This window comes from Lepus europaeus, chromosome 12 (assembly GCF_033115175.1).
Source record: "Lepus europaeus isolate LE1 chromosome 12, mLepTim1.pri, whole genome shotgun sequence".
NCBI lineage: Eukaryota > Metazoa > Chordata > Mammalia > Lagomorpha > Leporidae > Lepus > Lepus europaeus.
In genome coordinates this window covers 38105596-38125231 of record NC_084838.1, presented here as the reverse complement: position 1 = coordinate 38125231, position 19636 = coordinate 38105596, and the positions used below count along the sequence as shown (strand labels likewise).

At 42.5% G+C, this 19636-nt stretch overlaps 1 protein-coding gene and 1 non-coding gene across 6 annotated transcripts in view; one reads left to right on the top strand and one right to left on the bottom strand.

Annotated features, from left to right (window-relative positions):
• Window positions 1-19636, top strand: part of MELK (maternal embryonic leucine zipper kinase) — an 83835-nt gene that overhangs the window by 48411 nt on the left and 15788 nt on the right. For 4 of the 5 annotated variants that reach the window (XM_062207947.1, XM_062207943.1, XM_062207945.1 and 1 more), the window contains 5 exons: window positions 601-699; window positions 8980-9066; window positions 10934-11053; window positions 15045-15167; window positions 18703-18934. In XM_062207947.1, coding sequence (XP_062063931.1) covers window positions 601-699; window positions 8980-9066; window positions 10934-11053; window positions 15045-15167; window positions 18703-18934 — 661 coding nt within the window. The remainder of the gene's footprint in view (window positions 1-600; window positions 700-8979; window positions 9067-10933; window positions 11054-15044; window positions 15168-18702; window positions 18935-19636) is intronic. The other variant, XM_062207944.1, reaches the window with a different exon arrangement.
• Window positions 10446-10552, bottom strand: LOC133772087 (U6 spliceosomal RNA). The gene has a single exon (XR_009867714.1). It is a non-coding gene; the product is annotated as a U6 spliceosomal RNA (small nuclear RNA).

The window sequence follows — 19636 nt, the reverse complement described above, 5'->3', positions numbered from 1 at the left end:
GGCTCACCCACCTCGATTAAGTAGGGCCAGACCACCAAATCTCCATAATAAGATTGAAAACCCTCAGTCTTTCTTCTAGACTTCAAAAAACTTAATCTTTGCTGATTAATTTTCCTCTCCTCACATTTGAAAATTACAAATGGAAAAGAAAGGTGTGCTTTTCAACTTGTTCTGTGTGATTGTAAGCTCATCAGAGGTAGAGATTGCATATTCAGTGTGAATGCCCTGCATTGTGGCTGCTTGAATATTAAATTGGTGAATATTCCCCATGAATAGGTTTTCCAGCAAAAGACTATTACATCATACAATAGATTGACTGAACTTCATGAATAATGTCCATACCAATGAAGTTCATGTTTGTTAAACACTTATCTCCTAAGCCTCTGTTGGTTGCTATAGCTTTTTTTTTTTTTTCTTTTTTCTGCCTCTATTGCCTTTCTTAAAAGAATTTATTCCAAGGCCATTTTAAGGTCTTCGACAGCATTTTTATGATGATAAAGTTTACATCTGTTCTGATGCATTTTGAGTTCTGAGGAGGAAAGGTGTTCTGTGTTATCTATTGGAAATGTTAATCTCTAGCTACTTCTTAATGGCCACTAGGTGGACCCAAAGAAACGGATTTCTGTGAAAAACCTATTGAACCATCCCTGGATCATGCAAGATTACAACTGTCCTGTTGAGTGGCAAAGCAAAAGTCCTGTAAGTAAAGTAGTGGGGTCTGAATGTAAAAGAAGATGTATTTTGTAGACTTATTGATCAGATTGGTGTTTGGGAGACCTGTAGCCTGATCATACATTCGCCTGCACATGGGCTGCACATGAGAATCACCTAGCACTAAAAAAATTAAATGGCTGCTCCTCATCCTGGAACACCCAGAAAGCTCCTTGGTGTTTCTCAGGTGTAGTTAGGATTGTGAACAATGCTCTGATTATCTTGGGCAAGTTACTTAACTTTGCTAAGCCTATTTGTCTGTAAAAGTAGGTTCAACCAGTTCTACTTTCCAGAGTAGTTGCAAACTTTGTAGTCTGAGAACCCCTTTACCCTCCTAATGTTTATTTATTCATTTAAAGGTAATAGTAATCATATATTGTCATAGATACTATTATGAAGAATAACCATTTAAAAATAAATTTAGCAAAGAGTAGCCTTTTTTTTTTAAGATTTATTTATTTGAGAGGCAGAGTTAAAGACAGAGACAGAGAAGAAGAGTCTTCCATCTGTCCATCCACTGGTTTACTCTGCAAATGGACACAATGGCCAGAGCTGGGCCAATCTGAAGCCAGGAGCCAGGAATTTCTTCTGGGCTTCCCACATGGGTGCAGAGGCTGAAGCACTTGGGCCATCTTAAACTGCTTTCCCAAGCTATAAGCAAAGAGTTGGATCAGAAGAGGAACAGTGGGGGCACAAACTGGCACCCATATGGGGTACTGGCGCCACAGGTGGAGACTTAACCTACTATGCCACAGTGCCAGCCCCATATTTTATGTCTTCTCAAATTTCTTTTTAAGTCTGGTTTAATAGGAGATACTTGTGTAGTTACCCAGTTCTGTGGTCAGTCTATTTGGATATGTTATTTTGATTAAACCACTGTACTGATTTGTACTAAGGCCCCAGCAATTTTTTTTGCCATTGCTTTTGTGCCATCAGTGCAGTATCAACACTGAGAAAAGTGAGAGTATCATTGTAGAAATAGTTTTGACATTGGAGACCCTAAGGGGTCTGCAGACCACATTTTGAAAACCAGTGTTTTGTGTACACACACATAATAGCAACTCAAAAAACACAAAGTACTATTCAAATTTAAGGAGTTTTTAAAAAAGATTTATTCATTTATTTGTTTGACAGACAGAGCAACAGAGAGAGAGAGAGAGATCCTCTGCTGGTTTATTCCCCAAATGGTTGCGACAGCCAGATCTGGGCCAGGCCAAAGCCAGGAGACTGGAACTCCATCCTGGTCTCCCACCTGGGTGGCAGAGGCCCAGGCAATCGGGCCATCTTCCTCTGCCTTCCTAGGCACATTAGCAGAGAACTGGATAGAAGCAGAGTGTCCCGGTCTTAAACTAGCACTTTGGGGCCAGCGCTGTGGTGCAGCGGGTTAAAACCCCAGCCTACAGCACCGGCATCCCATATGGGCGCTGATTTGAGACCTGGCTGATCCACTTCTGATCCAGCTCTTTGCTATGGCCTAGGAAAGCAGTAGAAGATGGCCCAAATCCTTGGGGCCCTGCATCCACGTGGGAGACCCGGAAGAAGCTCCAGGCTCCTGGCTTCGGATCAGCTCAGCTCTAGCTGTTGCGGTCATCTGGGGAGTGAACCAGCGGATGGAAGACACCCCCATCCCGGCTCTACCTCTCTCTATAACTCTGTTTTTCAGATAAATCTTAAAAAAGAAAAAAGGATGGAAAATATATTTGTAAAAAAAAAAAAAACTAGCACCCTGATATGGAATGCTGGCATTGTGAGTGGTGGCTTAACCAGCTGTGCCACAATGCTGGTCCTTAAGCAATTATTTTTATGTTATTCCTGTGTTAATGTTTAAAACTACTTTTTGAAACAACTGGCAACTTGAACTTGGTAAAAGTGTAGATATTACTTAAGCATTATATACTTTGTTATTAGTTAAAAATTGCTGAATAAAAAAACCCCAGAATCTAATGGCTTAAAACAGTAATGATTTACAGTTCTGATGACCGGCTCTTTGGTTTCAGTTGGAGTTTTTGTGTGAGTCTTGCCAGGGGTCACTCATGTGGTTGCAGTTGTCTGGTAACTTGACGGATTAAATGGTCCAGGCCTCACTCACAAGACAGGCTGTTTGTGCTGGCTGTTTGCTGGGCTCCATGTGTCCACTGGACTAGTCTGACGTTTGTCCTATGGTGGCTGACTGGATTCCAAAGGAAGGAAGAAAAATGGCAAGCCCCGACATTCAGGCATTTATAAACCTTTGTCTGCATTGTGCTTTTTAATAGCTCATTGGCCAAATCAAACCACACGGCCCAGAGCCAATGTGGAAAGTGTACCGTCAGGTCAGTACAGTTCTTTTTGTCTACTTATAGATAAGAGAACCAAGAAATGAAAAATTATTATTTGAGAGATAAATTTAGGGAGAAGAATGGCATTGCTTTACATCTTTGCAAATTTCTTTAAAAGCTGGCTTAAGAGAAGACACCTAGGTATATACCTGCTTCTTCATTCACCTACTTTGACATCTTGTTTTGATTGAAGCATAGGAGTAAAATTCAGCCTCACATAGATATCTGTGCGATTAAGAAAAGAGAAGTATTTTCAGTCTTTCTTAGATAATTGAGAGTATGCTCTGATATTTCACAGAAACTTCCTGCACTGAAGTGGGCCACATGTGTAGCTAACAGAAGAGCTCAGAGGTGTGGCTCAGGCACACCGCAGAGTAGTCTCCATACATCAGTAAGCTATTTGTTTCCTGGAAGAATCACATCGAAATTATAAATGTTCTTCCCAGTGGCCTTCTGGTCTTAGGAAAATAGATTATACTTGCTTCAAACTCACTACTATTCTGCCAATTATTTCGGCTGTGTGAGCTGAGCTGAACTCCCTCCTGATTTCCCTATGACTATCAACTCATAAAATTTCTCTGGCCCTCTATGATGTCTTTGATACCAGTTCAGCAAATACAAATTAATTCTAGCAGTTGCCAACACCAAGAGCCCGAGAACAGCAGAGTGTGCAAGTGTCTGAGCAATGCAGCTGGCAGCCCAGGGAAACCGGGATGTGCCACTTCAGAGGTAGAGAGAGTAGGTACTGCAGATGCCTGTGTACAGCCATTGGGGGTCATCATTTCTCCACGTGTGGAGGGCCTTGTGTGCCTTCTCAGCCATAAGCCTAATAGGTTAAGATATACTACTGTTTGTAAGAGAGCAGTTACCAAAAAGGAGAAAGTCTGAACCCAACAGTCTAAAAATTTGTTTTAATTTTGGGCACAGTGCATATAAAGTGAAATATATAAAATCTGAATGTTCCAAAAAGAATATACCATTTTCCTTATATCTTAATGTAATAATTGTTAATATTTATTGAATACTTATTGTGCCATTGTAATAAGTATACAATGAATTTTTTTAAAAGATTTTATTTATTTATTTGAAAATCAGAGTTACACAGAGAGAGAAGAGGCAGAGAGAGAGAGATGTCTTCCATCCACTGGTTCACTCCCCAATTGGCTGCAACAGCTGGAGCTGAGCCAATCTGAAGCCAGGAGCCAGGAGCCTCTTCGGGTCTCCCATGCGGTGCAGGGGCCCAAGAATTTGGGCCATCTTCCACTGTTTTTCCAGGCCATAGCAGAGAGCCAGATTGGAAGTGGAGCAGCCGGGCTTCAAACCGGCGACCATATGGGATGCCGGCTCCTCAGGCCCGGGTGTTAACCCACTGCGCCACAGCTCTGGCCCCACAATGAGTCTCTTAAAAAATAGTGTAATATATTGGGGCCGGCAGTGTGGCATAGGAGGTAAAACCACCACCTGCAGTGCCGGCATCCCATATGGGCACTGGTTCGAGTCCTGGCTGCTCCACTTCCAATCTAGCTCTCTGCTCTGGCCTGGGAAAGCAGTAGAAGATCACCCAAATCCTTGGGCATCTGCACCCACATGGGAGACCTGGAAGAAACTCTTGGCTTCGGATTGGCCCAACTCTGACCATTGTGGCCACTTAGGGAGTGAACCAGCAGATGGAAGACTTCTCTCTCTGTTTCTGGCTCTGCCTCTCTGTAACTCTGCCTTTCAAATAAATAAATACATCTTTTAAGAAATAGTATAATATATAAAGAAGTCTTAGAATAGTACTTTTTCGAATACTGCACTGTTCTGTGGGCTTTGTTTTACCCCCCTTTTTTTTTTCTTTTTAAAGATTTATTTATTTATTTGAAAGTCTTGGGGCCAACATTGTGGCGTGGCGGCGAAAGCTGTGGCCTGCAGTGCCAGCATCCCATACGGGCACCGGTTAAAGTCTTGGCTGCTCCACTTCCCATCCAGCTCTCTGCTATGGCCTGGGAAAACAGTACAAGATGGCCCAAGGCCTTGGGCCCCTGCATCCTCGTGGGAGACCTGGAAGAAGCTCCTGGTTTTGGATTTTGGCACAGCTCTGGCCATTGTGGCCAATTAGGGAGTGAACCAGCGGATGGAAGACCTCTCTGTCTCTCTCTGCCTCTCCTTCTCTGTGTAACTCTTCCTTTCAAATAAATAAATCTTTTTTTTTTTTTTCTTAAAGAGCTACAGAAAGGGGGAGAGAGAGAGAGAGAGAACGAGATCTTCTATCTGGTGGTTCACTCCCCAGATGGCCACTATGGCCAGGACTGAGCCAGGCTGAAGCCGGGGTCCAGGAACTTCTTCCAGGTCTCCCATGTGGGTAGCAAGGGCCCAAGCACTTGAGTCGTCTTCTGCTGTTTTCTGAGGTACATTAACAGGATCTGCGGTGCATTAGCAGCTGAATCGAAGTGGAGCAGTAGGGACACAAACTGGCACCCATATGGGATGCTGGTGCCGCAGGTGGTGGCTTTACCTGCTATGCCACGATGCTGGTCCCTCTTAACTGTCTTAACTTATTTAATCCTCACACTGGCCTTCTGAAGTAGGTACTATGATTGCCACAAATTTGACACATAATTGTTAAATAACTTGCCCAAGGTCAAACACCTAACAAGTACATAACCAGGATTTGAATCCAGACAGAAGTGTTCCAACCTAGAAAGGCCAACTGGCACAAATTCAAGACCTGTGTCCTGTCCATCTGCAGCCTTTGTGGCAAACATTGTTGACAGAGTCACAGAGAACAGCATTGTGGTGTGGAAGGAAAATAACCTTGGGCTAGGAATGAAAAACGGCAGTTTTGGGTGGGTGACAGTAACTTTTCTGAGTTTTCATTGTATCACCCCTCAGAATGATATTCTAATGTCAGACTCCTTTGCATGTTTGGGTTATGTTTTGCCATTTACAGAGTGCTTTTAAATGTTTTGTCCTTCAGTTTTTTTTTTTTTTTTTTATGATCTATTTTATTTATTTGAGAGGCAGAGTTACAGACAGAAAGATCTTCCATCCGCTGGTTCATTCCTCAGATGGCTGCAGTGGCCGGAGCTGTGCTGATCTGAAGCCAGGAGCTTCTTTGGGTCTCCCACGTGGGTGCAGCGGCCCAAGGACTTGAGCCTTCTTCCACTGCTTTCCCAGGTCATAGCATAGAGCTGGATCAGAAGTGGAACAGCCGGGACTCAAACTGGCACCCAGCTTTACCTGCTACAACACAGTGCCAGCCAGCCCCTACTGGGGTTTTTTAATGTATAGATGCTACCCTGTAACTCCTTGCGTGGTCTGCCTCTTTTTTTTTTTTTTTTCACAGTTCTATGATATGATACCGTTGTATCATATCAAATAGAAGTTATAGTCAGTTCCATTTTCTGCCCTAGTGAACAGGAAATATAGATAGTTGGCACGGATAATCCAAATTAATTGGTTGGTTTTTGGTATGTATTTTTGTACTGAGTATGTGTGGCTGAGGACTCAAAGCACAGAAGGCAAAGTGTTGAGCCTTTTTGGGAAATCCAGCTCTTGAGATAAGCCATGTTTTTCAGGCCTTGGTGTCTTTTCCAGCCCATCCTTTGCACATTTTCCACTTCAGAAGCCCGGTGACATGATAGCACCTCCTTCCTATCCTGTCTGGGCGAGAGAGGGTGTTTCAGGGGAATAATTTAAGATCACAGAGGGAACTTCAAAGGTCTTTCTTTCCGTTTTCACTTGAGCAGTAGTTACATCAAGAAGATACTCAACTGGATGTGACAGTATCTGGGCTTCTGAGGCTGAGATCATCCTAAAGGGGAATCCACAGTTCTGGGAACTGCCAAGACCAAAGCAATACAATACAGACTTATTCTCAGCACTTTGCATGATGACAGTATCATTAAACCTTTGTGGTCTCTACGTTGTGTGTAACCCCGGAGACTATGCTGTACCAGTCAGTGAGGCAAATTTTTCTTAGTCTGGTTGAGCTTCTGTAACAAAATACCTTCAACTGGATGGCTTATAAACAGCAGAGATTTCTTTTCTCATGGCTCTAGAGGCTGGGAAGTTCAAGATGTAAGCACTAGATTTGGTGTCTGGGAGGGCTTGCATTCTGGTTCATAGGTGGTGCCTCTGCACCATGTAGCTGAGGTAGCTCTGGGACCACTTCCTAAGGACACGAATCCCATCCAGGAACCAGAGGCCACTTGTGACCTAATCATCTACCAAAGGCGCTGATGCCCTCACACTGGTGATTAAGTTACAACATCCGAACTTGAGGGCAGCACATTCAGACCATAGCGAGATACTTTTCTGTACTGTGTCTCTTTTCGTGATGGAGGCCATTGTTTTAGGTGTGGTGTCCTGAACAAGCGAGGGAAGGCCATGATTTTGCTCTGCCTTGCACTGGGTCTGAATACCTCATCTCGCAGATCAGTGATGTCTTATGTGTGTGATCCAAAGAAAGGGGCTGAATGGTATTAAAATGGTGGTTGACGGCCCTGGAAAAGAGGAAACTTGGAGAGGAAAGTTGCCTATAATAGGAATATTCATCTTTATGAGAGGCCCTTATATCAAGTGGAATTGACTTAGTAAAAATAGTGAGCCATGTTTTGAGGCCTGTTCAGATGTTGTACTAGATGCTCTCCATGTCAGTGTCTTGGAAGACATTGTGCCATCTCTCTTGTGAATGATGAAACTGAGGCTTAGTGTAGTAATAGACTCAAGTCTCCGCTTATTAAGTGACATCACAATTAAAACCAAGGTCTGTCTAATCCCAGACCTGTTAGCTGTCAGGCTGTACCGACTCATGGTGGATAGAGATCACAGGGCAATAGACCTCAGGCAGCAGAAGGGAGAAGTTAATCATCCCACCTGTTCCGAGTTCCTGCGGAGGAGGACTTTACAGAAAACACCACTTGCTGCAGCTGTTGTGGAGAGAATTCTTACTTGGGAAGAGAAACTTTAAAATTATATTCCTGGTGATTCTCCTCCCATGTCATCTTCTGAATTTCTGTCCAGGCCATTCCTGCCTTTCTGTTCTCTGTAATCTTTACTCAGTTCATTTCTGGCCCCATCTTTGGTAAGGTCCCATCATGAATGCCTGCAGGTTTTATTTTTAATCAAAATGAAATTTGTATAGATACTCTCATTCCTTAAAATTGTGCTTTGAGGGGGTTGCATTTGTTAATCTGCTGCTTGGAATGCCAGCATCCCATTTTGGAGTGCCAGTTTGAATCCTGGCTCCTCTACTTCTGCTCTTGCTTCTACTAATGCACCTGGGAAGACAGCAGATGATGGCCGAGGTACTTAGTTTCCTGCCAGCCACGTCGGAGCCAGGATGGAGTTCCTGTCTCCTGACCTTGGCCTGGTCCAGCTACAGGTGTTGTGGGCATTTTAGGAATGACAAAGTGGATGGCATGTCTCTCTCATTTTCTCTCCCCCCCCCCCCCGTCACTCTGCCTTTCAAATAAATCGATCAACCTTTAAAAAAATACATTGTGCTCTGCTACTACCGTCAGCATACTAATGATTAGGCAGCATCTATGGCACCATTCTAAGGGCTACTTGAATTGTGCTGAACTGAAACATAACCTGAGATCAGGATGCTATGCGTCTCAGCCACTCTTACCAGTCTCTGACTTGAGATGCCTGGGTGGCTGCTCCTTGATGAAAATGCCAGTGCAGGTCTTGGGATAGGGAAGGGGCATTATGAATATGGTCTCTGGACTCTACAGCAAATTCTTAACAGTCAGTTAGAGAATGGTGGGGATGGGAAGAGCTCATCCTCAAATGCTGTTGTCTTCTACTTACATCTTCAGATATTATGAGGGGTGTTGACAAGCTCATACTGTTTTTACATTTTGGTGTTTGACTTTATAATTTTGCTATTTTAAAAGTTAAAGACCATGCATGGATTTGTGATTTTTTTCATAAATAAAGTTTATAAAACTCTTTTTTGTAGTTCATTCACCTTGATGATGACTGTGTGACAGAACTTTCTGTACATCACAAAAACAACAGGCAAACAATGGAGAATTTAATTTCATTGGTAAGAAACAGAACATGAGTTTGACAGTAATATTTTTGTTTACTGTGCTTTATCAGTACATTAAAACTAATACAGCATTTTTGAAATCTGTGATTTTGTCATGAGTATAAATACTGTGCTCATTTTACATGTATGTATGGTTTCCACTCAATTCTTTTCTGATGCCTACTAGATTTCCTCTTTAAAAAGATGGCCGGCGCCGTGGCTCAATAGGCTAATCCTCCACCTTGCGGCGCTGGCACACCGATTTCTAGTCCCGGTCGGGGCACCGGATTCTGTCCCAGTTGCCCCTCTTCCAGGCCAGCTCTCTGCTATGGCCTGGGAGTGCAGTGGAGGATGGCCCAAGTGCTTGGGCCCTGCACCCGCATGGGAGACCGGGAGAAGCGCTTGGCTCCTGGCTTCGGATCAGCGAGATGCGCCGGCCGCAGCGGCCATTGGAGGGTGAACCAACGGCAAAAAGGAAGACCTTTCTCTCTGTCTCTCTCTCTCTCACTATCCACTCTGCCTGTCCAAAAAAAAAAAAAAAAAAAAAACATTGATAAGAGAAAATCATAGTGAACAAATAAATAAGAAATAGAACAAATTAGTCCTCAGAAAACTGAAATTCTAATTTTGACCACTTTAAAGTTCTCTGACATAGAACTATGACTCTGCTATAGAAATAAGGTGAGAGCAAAGCAGCTTTCTTTTTGACTAAAAGGAACCCTGTAGCATCGCCCCTAAACTTAGGAACCAGATACCATGAAATCTGGTGCCGGGTCATTTTAGTTCTTTGAGGTGCTCGATTTCCAGATCATACCTGTGTTTTCCTAGAGATAGAGGCATTCACAGTTACCTTTGAGTGCAATTTGATATGATGGCTGAGGATTGCACTTAGCTTTGCTTCTGGTCCAGTACTGTCTCTTATCACCTCTGATTTGTATTTTTATTTTCTATTCTCTAACTTGCCAAATAGAAGCCTTAATCAGATTTTTATTTTATTAAGAAAAGCTTTGCTACAGGTACAGTTCTGTTCAGTGAGGAGGGGATATAAAGATTTTTTTTTATTTTGAGAGATAGAGGGAGAGACAGAAAGAAAAATTTTCCATGCATTATTTCACTCCCCAAATGCCTGCAACACTTGGGGTTGTGCAGAGGAGAAGGACAAACCAGAAGCCCAGAACTCAATCCAGATCTCCCATGTGGGTGGCAGGAACCTGGTTTCTTCAACACTGACTCCAAGGGTCTGAATTAGCAGGAAGCTAGAGCAGGAGCCAGAGGTGGACAACAAATCAGGCACTCCAGGGTAGGACAAACTAAACAACTGGCAAACTAAACAACTGGCAAACTAAACAACTAAGCCAAACACCCACCCTGAAGAATTCTTTTCTTTTTTCTTTTTCAATATGGCATGCTTCATGAATTTGCATGTTATCCTTGCACAGGGGCCATGCTAATCTTCTCTGTAGGAATTGTTTTTGAGTGTTATAATAAGGAGCAGACTTTACAGTAAGGGGATCCAGGGAGGAGTCGTGTGTGGAGAAGGGAGGGAGTTGTATTAGAGCTAAATTCTTCTTTTCCAGTCTAGACAATCTATATATTATATCTAAAGGTAGAAAAAATATAAATCTATATAAGCAATGAGTTGAGAGATATGGAATTAATAGCAGAAGAAATAGTTCAAAGTAGCTCTTCCTAAGGAGTGGGAATTGTCTGTGGTGGCATGGCACAGGGGATTGCTATTTTTCATTTCACTCATACCTTTGTAAAACTATTGACTTTTCAAATTCTGAATGTTTATTACATTGAAAAAATGTTAATTTTAAAGAGAACATTATTTCAACAAATAATTTTAGTCTTATAAACACTTGATTTTCTTTTCTTCCAGTGGCAATATGATCATCTCACAGCTACTTATCTTCTGCTTCTGGCCAAGAAGGCACGAGGAAAGCCGGTTCGTTTAAGGCTTCCAGCTTTCTCATGTGCATCTGCCAGTGCTACCCCAAAGGTAAATGTTAGAAGCTTTGTGTGAACACCTGGTCTTGTCATGTGCTCGCCCTGCGCAGGACTAATGTACCCTGGAAATCTTAACTTCCTGTTGTTAAGAAATGAGAGATAAGACCAAGACGTTTTATGATTTAAATCTTAACTTCCTGTTGTCACAGAGTGGGAGACAAGACATTTTATGAATTAAATATTTCCAAGACATTTTATGATTTAAATATTCCAAATTTTTTATTTATTCATTTATTTAGTTTGTTAAAAGGTAGAGACAGACAAGAGACACACACACACAGATATTGAGAGAGAGAGCTGGTTTACTACCTAAATGCCACAGTAACCAGGACTGAGTCAGGCCAAAGCTGGGAGCATCATCCAAGTCTTCCATGTGGGTGACAGAAACTTAACTACTTGAGTCATTACCTTTTGCCTCCCAAGGTCTGCACTAGAAGGAAGCAGAACTAAAGTCAGTGCGGTCTTACTTCTGAAATTGAGTCATACTGGGCTGGTGAATACCCACCCCATGCCTAGGCAGATCCTCCAAGCCCATGGGCTCCATGAATCTACTTGACTCTCATCTTGGCCAAACCCTTTACTCTTTCAGATTCAAATGTACATTTGGGTCCAAAAGGACACAAAAGCATGATCTTTGCTACTTACCAAGGTCATTTCAGAAAGGTAACAGATACCACTATACTTAGCATAATCATTTTACCTTAAGTTTTAAATTTATAACACCTCAGTTAAGAGGTCTGAGACATTTTTCTATTCCATTAGATTTTCTTACATCTGAATTGGCATGCCCTCAGTTGAACTGCTCATATGATTTTTGAAGTATCTGAGTATAAAATATTTGGGAAGATATTTACTCTTACCTTCTATCTCCCATGTAATGAGCCTTACCTAATAATTTAGTTATTTGGGTAATTATTTTTATAGCAGATAGACATTTTAATGACAAGAAATGAAATAGGATTAAAATTTGGGGTTCTTTTCTGATCTTGGGCAAATCGTTGAGACTTGAAACAACACATAGTCTCTTCATATGGCAGTGGGGGAGGATCCTCAAAAAGTTCCTGGATGTGGTAGGTGTTCTGGCCCAGTGAGTTGCTGCTTGAGATGCTCATATCCATATCTGAGTGCTTGGTTCAAGTCCCAGGTGTTCTGCTTCTGAGGCAGCTTCCTACTAATGTGCCTGGGAGGCAACAGATGATGGCTCAGTACCTGAGTCCCTGCCAGCCATGTGGGAGACCCAGATGGAGTTCCTGGTTTCTGACTTTGGCCTGGTCCAGCTTCAGCTGTTGTGGGAATTTGGGGAATGAACCAGCAGATGGAAGATCTGTCTCTCCTTATGTCACTCTCAAAAAAATACATGTGGGGGCCATCACTGTGGCGTAGCGGGTAAAGCTGCTGTCTGCCGTGCTGGCATCCCATATGGGTGCCGGTTTGAGTCCTGGCTGTTTCACTTCTGATCCAGCTCTCTGCTATGACCTGGGAAAGCAGTAGAAGATGGCCCAAGTCCTTGGGACCCTGCACCCATGTGGGAGGCCTGGAAGAGGCTCCTGGCTCCTGGCTTTGGGTCGGTGCATCTCTGGCCATTGCAGCCATCTGGGGTGTGACCCAGTGGATGGAAGACTCCCTCTCCCTCTCTCCTCCTTCCCCTTCCCTTTCCCCCTTCCCCTCTCTTCCTCCCCCTCTCCCTCCCTCCCTCTCTCTCTCCCTCCCTCTCTCTCTTCCCCTGCCTCTGCCTCTCTGTAACTCTGCCTTTTAAGTAAATAAATACATCTTTAAAAGACAAACAAAAAAATACCAAATGCATGTTTAAAAAATGTTCATGGAAAATGTTCATTACTTTTTTTTTTAAAAAAAGATTTTATTTGTTTGAGAGGTAGAGTTATAGGCAGAGAAAGGGAGAGACAGAAATAGAGGTCTTCCATCTGCTGGTTCACCCCCCAGATGTCCACAACAGTTGGAGCTGAGCCAATCCAAAGCCAGGAACCTGGAGCTTCTTCTGGGTCTCCCATGTGGGTGTTGGGGCCCAGGCACTTGGGCCATCTTCTACTGCTTTCCCAGGCCACAGCAGAGAGCTGGATCTGAAGAAGAGCAGCTGGAAAATGAACTGCCGTCCATATGGGATTCCAGTGCCCAAGGCAGAGGCTTAGCCCACTGCACCACAGCGCCAGCCCCTTATTTTTAATTCTTTTGTTCCATAAACATTTTGAAGTTCCCTTGTAGCATTCTCCCCTTGCTAGAATCACTCTTTTTCTCTGAATTGTTGTTTATAAGAAAGTAAATAATCCTGAGCTAGCATCAGTGGGTGGCACTTTCAGTGAAACAACTGTACAGTCTCATCCAAGAATCTCAAAAAACTGTAGTATTGTCAACTTCATTAGAATACTCATGCCCTCTGCTAGGCTCTTGGATCAGCTCTGCGAGACATATGAATCAATTGATTGATAGATAACACTACTTCATAGTAGACGATGGGTGCCAGGTAATGGTTAGAGGTGTGCTAGAGGGGCTTTAGAGGATGAGCATAATCCAAAGTGGACCGACAGTCAAGTTTAGAAAAATGAAAAAGAAGGCCGGCACCGTGGCTCACTTGGCTAATCCTCCGCCTGCAGCGCCGGCACTCTGGGTTCTAGTCCCGGTTGGGGCGCCAGATTCTGTCCCGGTTGCCCCTCTTCCAGTCCAGCTCTCTGCTGTGGCCCGGGAGTGCAGTGGAGGATGGCCCAAGTCCTTAGGCCCTGCACCTGCATTGGGGATCAGGAGGAAGCACCTGGCTCCTGGCTTCGGCTCGGTGCAGCATGCTGGCCACAGCATGCCGCCGCAGCGGCCATTTGGGAGGTGAACCAACAGAAAAGGAAGACCTTTTCTCTGTCTCTCTCCATCTCACTGTCTAACTTTGCCTGTAAAAAAAAAAAAAAAAAAAAAAAAAAAAAAAGAAAAGAAAAGAAAAGAAAAAAAAGAAGTGCTCAGGGCAAGGGGAGTGGAATTAGCAAAACTCTGGCACCTGATTTTGCTTGACTTAAAATGAAGAGTTCAAGTCGGGAAGAGATGAGAGCAGGAGAGAGAACAAATGAACTAAAAAGGAAGGTAAGAGCTAGATTACAGAGAACTTTGGAATGCCATGTTAGAGTTTTAGACTTTGTGCAGCAGGTAATGGGGAATCGCTGTTTACAGAGCAAGAGAGAGACAACTGTAATAGCAGTCCTGGGGAACTCTGTCACCCTGGTAGAGAAGGTAGAAAGATTGGTGGCAGAGACCAATTGTTTGAATAGTTCAGTTATAAAACTAATTGTCCTTGAACTAGGATGGTAGCAGTAGGTCTGGAAAAGAAGGATGAGATATGAAAAAATCAAGTACAATTGCCTGGCCAGGTTAACAAGTTGAAGGAAAAGGAAGGAGGAAGAAATTGCAAAAAAAAAAAAAAAAAAAAAAAATCTAATTCCCACAGTCTTAGACTTCTGGGTATATCTAACATACCCGTAGTTTATGAATGTAGGAGAATAAAGGAAAATAAATTACTCTGGTGGTGGTGTTAACACAGGATCCCAGGTGTCCTGTGCCTGGGAGATCTTTCACACAGCTAATTTATTCCTGGTAGAAATTATTAACTACTCTGTGTGTTCTTAAAACTAAGAAACCTGTATTTCAGAGACATTTAATCTTCATCATCTGCTTTGTCAGAGCTTTTTATTTGTAAATTTGCAAAGGAGTTATCTGGTATTGTAGTAATTGTATGAGAATAATAAGATGACTAGTATGCCATACATGTGAGAATGTTCAAAGATGTATTGTCTGATAGTCAGAGATTCTCCTGTCTAATAATTTGAGCTAAAATACTTTGACTTCCTGTTTTCCACAATGGGTGATGAGCTCCTTCAATAGTGTGTCTCATTTTTTTGGGCTTCTAGGGCTTTGACCTGTGCTTGGAATATACTGTTTTTAAAATGTGTAGATTATTATTCCTAAATTTTTCTCTTTCCATTTAATAGTCAAAGAATTTGAGTCTGGAGGATATGACTGTAAGCGATGAAAATTATGTGGCTGGATTGATTGACTGTGGATGGTGTGAAGACGGTTCATCAACAGGTGTGGCAACTCCTCAAACATCACAGGTTGATAATATTTATTGTTATTTAAAGGAGAATATATGTGTCAATTATAAAAATATCTAGACAAACAAAATGAAGTGTGTGCTTACAAATTTAGGTGAATTCCTAAACTATTGAAAACATAATGAGAGATTATTAGAGTATGAATGAAATGGAATTCAGTTATTTCCAAGTTGAAGAAAGCCAAGATTTCATTTTAGAGCGTTTTATTACTCCTTTTCCTCATCACCTCTTTTATTAAAAATGAGGTAAAATTTACATGTGGTTTATTAAATTCATGCTTTCTAGTATGCAACTCTGTGTGTTTTGACAACTGCATGTATCTACCACCAAACAGAACAGCTCTGTTGACCAAAATTCCCTCATGGTCCTTTGTGGGCAACTCCCCTCAAACTCTAGGAGCAACCCATCAGTTTTTCTCTCCTTTTGATAATCTGTTTATCCTACTTGGTGTTTGTTGAGCTCCATGGATATGTAGATTAGTATTGATTTTTTAAATTCAAACATGGGAAGTTTTGGGATCTGGCGCTGTGACGTAGCAGGTTAAGCCACCACCTGCAATGCCAACATCCTGAATGGGCACCTTGGGAAAGCAGCAGAGAGTGGCCCAAGTGCTTGGGACCCTGTACCCACATGGGACACAGAGAGGAAGCTCCTAGTTCCTGGCTTTGGCCTTGCCCAGCCCTTACCTTTGCCACCTTTTTTCCAGCAGATGGAAGTTCTTTCTTTCTCTCTGTATATATAACTCTTTCAAATAAAATAAAATTGAGAAAAAATGAGAAGTTTTTGGCCATTATTATTGTTATTATATTTTAGATTTATTTATTTGAAAGGCAGAGTTATGGAGAGAGGGGGAGTGGTGGAGAGAGATCTTCCATTTGTTGATTCACTCCCCAAATGGCTGGCTGCACTAGCCAGGGCTAAACCAGGCCAAACCCAGGAGCCATCTGGGTCTCCTGCATGGGTGTCAGAAGCCCAGGCACTGGGGCCATCATCTGCTGCTTTCCCAGGCACATCAGCAGCAAGCTGGATCGGAAGCAGAGCAGCCAGTGTTGGAAGCGAATGCCTGCAATAGCCAGGGTTGTGCCAGGTCGAAGCAGGAACCCAAGTACTTGGGCCATTGTCCTCTTCCTTCTTATTAGCAGGGAGCTGGATTGGAAGCAGAGGAGCTGAGACTTGAACTGATACTGCTGTGCCTGAGCGAGTGTAACAGGAGCAGCACACATTGATAAAATCTGATGGTCCATTATTGCCGCCAGTGGAGAGCGGGCTCATGCCCTGAAGAACTCTCGACACCAAAGCTCAAAGCAACAGAGTTTATAAAGGCAAAAACCACAAGGAGGGGAGGGAGAATACTTAATTGCTAGGTTCAGGGGAAATACATGGTTACTAGGTCAAGCTAACCTAAGGCCCATCCAAAACCAAGATCAATTACAATCTTGACAATAGACGTATTACACTCTAACATTACTCTAAGTGCAGCCTGTTTTAAGCTTAAATGATCATGCTAGGGTGTTTCTATGTTCTGCCAAGTAGGATGCAGTGTGCCGTTATTGTCTAAGTTTTAGACCATAATTAGTTTCAGACCATAGTCTTGTGTTGGGGGATGCTTTCTCAAGATGGAGTTTCGGATGCTTTAAAATGAAGTCCCTACTGTCAAGGTGTCACTTCAGTACTCTGATATGGGATGCAGGTGTCCCAACCAGTGGCTTGGCCCATTGTGTGACAATGCCTGCCCATTATTCTTTCTAAAAATCTGTTTGACCATTTTGGGTAGTCTCTTGTTCTCTTCTCATGATTTTATTTTCAGTTTTTAAATATATAAATATATTTATGTTCTATATTTGATCATTTTGATATCTGATATCTTTATGGTCTGCTTCTGTTGCTTATTTTTTTCTGCTGACTTCTGCTTACTGTGTTTGTATCCTTTGTATTTTATTTTTTGATAGGCTCATTTTTCTTTGAACTCTGGGAAATCTTTGATGCTTGGGTTAAGAGTTGTGGACTTGAGGTGGATTGGAATGAAACTTTTCTTCATATAAGAATTGTGTTTGTTTATATACTAAGATTTTTTTTTAAAGATTTATTTATTTATGTGAGAGGCAGAGTTACAGAGGGAGATCTCTTCCGTCTACTTGTTCACTCTCCAGATGGCCTCAACGGCTAGAGCTGGACCAGATGGAAACCAAGGAGCCAGGAGCTTCTTCCTGGTCTCCCATGTAGGTGCAGGGGCCCAAGGACTTGGGCCATCTTCTGTTGCTTTCCCAGGTGAATTAGCAGGGAGCTGCATTGGAAGTGGAGCGGCTGTTGCCCATATGGGATGCTGGTGCTACAGGCGGAGGCTTAACCTACTCCGCCACAGCACTGGCCTCTCTTTCCCCGCAAAGAATTAAGTTAAATAAAATTTAGGCTTGAGGTTTCTAGGACCATGTAGGCATGTGAAGATAGTCCTGTGGTAACTTATAAATTATTATTATTTTAATTCTTATTTATTTGAAACCCCAACACGATCTCTCATTTACTGGTTCATTCCTCAAATGCTTGCAATAGGCAGGGCTGAGCCAGGCTGAAACCAGGAGCCAGGAGCTCAGTCTGGGTCTTCTGTGTGGGTAGCAGGGACCCACTACTTGAGCCCTCACAGCTGCCTCCCAGGGTGCCCATTAGCAGGAGCTGGAGTTAGTATCAGAGCCATGACTTGAAGCCAGGCATTCTGATAATGGGATGTGGGTGTCCCTGGTGGCGTCTTAACTGCTTCACCAAATGCCCACTCCTGCTTACAGATTATTAAGGGACATTTTTTCCTCCTTCCTAGGCCAAGATAGATTCCCTTTGAAGAGCAGATTTATATTTAATACATCTTTATATTTTAATTATAGCCCCTCCTGGCTTTACATGGGAGCTTTGGATCTAACTTACCATCTTGCATAAGCCTAAGCTTCCATGACTGTATAAACCCAGGCTGTAGGTCATCAGAGACAGTAAGTGGTTGCCCGTAGAGCAGCAGATAGTTTCAGCCTTCGTTATATCTTTGGATTTGCGCCCTAGTTTTTAGTTTGACCTTGGAATTTTCCTTACTCTTTTGCAATTGCAACCACAAATTTGAGAGGATTAAATAATATTTTTATCCGGTGTTTCTGTTACTTTAGCGAGTTGTTTTCTGCTGACTGACTAGGTGATTTTTATTTTTTGGTGCATATTAGAGGCAAACCGTGGCAATCCAGATATAAGAAGCATTTCTTAGGGATTTATTTGTGACTACTCTGAGTATTGCCTTAGAATTCTGGGTATGTTTGAACACTCAGCCTGAAACATGTTGTAAATTGCCTGCCAATAGAGCAGACTAAAATGATCTGCATGTACTTAGGAGAACTGAATATACATTTTTAAATATCTTGGTATTGCCAATAAAATCCTTTTGTTAGTATTTCATTTTAATAAAAATAGTGCAAGGTAATTTGCAAATGATTAGGGCATGTTGTAAAGAAATTGACTTTTGTCTTCAGTGTGCTTTATCCAGTGGCTTTTTCTTTTCCAGTTTACCAAGCATTGGACAGAATCAAATGGTCTGGAATCTAAATCATTAACTCCAGTATTATGCAGAGAATCTGCAAATAAATTAAAGAACAAAGAGAATGTATATACTCCTAAGTCTGCTGTGAAGAATGAAGAGTGCTTTGCTTATCCAGAGCCAAAGACTCCAGTTAACAAGAGCCAGCAGAAAAGGGAGATACTCAGTACACCAAATCGTCACACTACACCCTCAAAAGGTATTTGCTAAGTGATTAAGTAGTGGTTAAAAAAAATTTCAAATGTCATTCATTTCATTTCATGTTAAATAAACGTATAGCTGGTCAGAAATTACCAGCATGGTTCTCTGAAATTTCTAGAAGTCAAGCTGCTTTTTTAAGAAAAATCATATGTTGGCCGGCGCCGTGGCTCAACAGGCTAATCCTCCGCCTTGCGGCGCCGGCACACCGGGTTCTCGTCCCGGTAGGGGCACCGATCCTGTCCCGGTTGCCCCTCTTCCAGGCCAGCTCTCTGCTGTGGCCAGGGAGTGCAGTGGAGGATGGCCCAAGTCCTTGGGCTCTGCACCCCATGGGAGACCAGGATAAGCCCCTGGCTCCTGCCATCGGAACAGCGCGGTGCGCCGGCCGCAGCGCGCTACCGCGGCGGCCATTGGAGGGTGAACCAACGGCAAAAGGAAGACCTTTCTCTCTGTCTCTCTCTCTCACTGTCCACTCTGCCTGTCAAAAATAAAAAAAAAAAAAAAAGAAAAGAAAAAAAAAGAAAAATCATATGTTATTTGCACTGGTTGAAGTAAAAGCATATTAATTTTTCTTTTAATTTTTCTCAAATTTTGCTTTTCTTTTTTCACATTTATAAAATTCAATATTAACATCAAAGAGTATCAGATCTGAAAGGCAAGTTAGAGCTCAGCTAATCCAACTCCCATTTCCATAGCTTAGGAA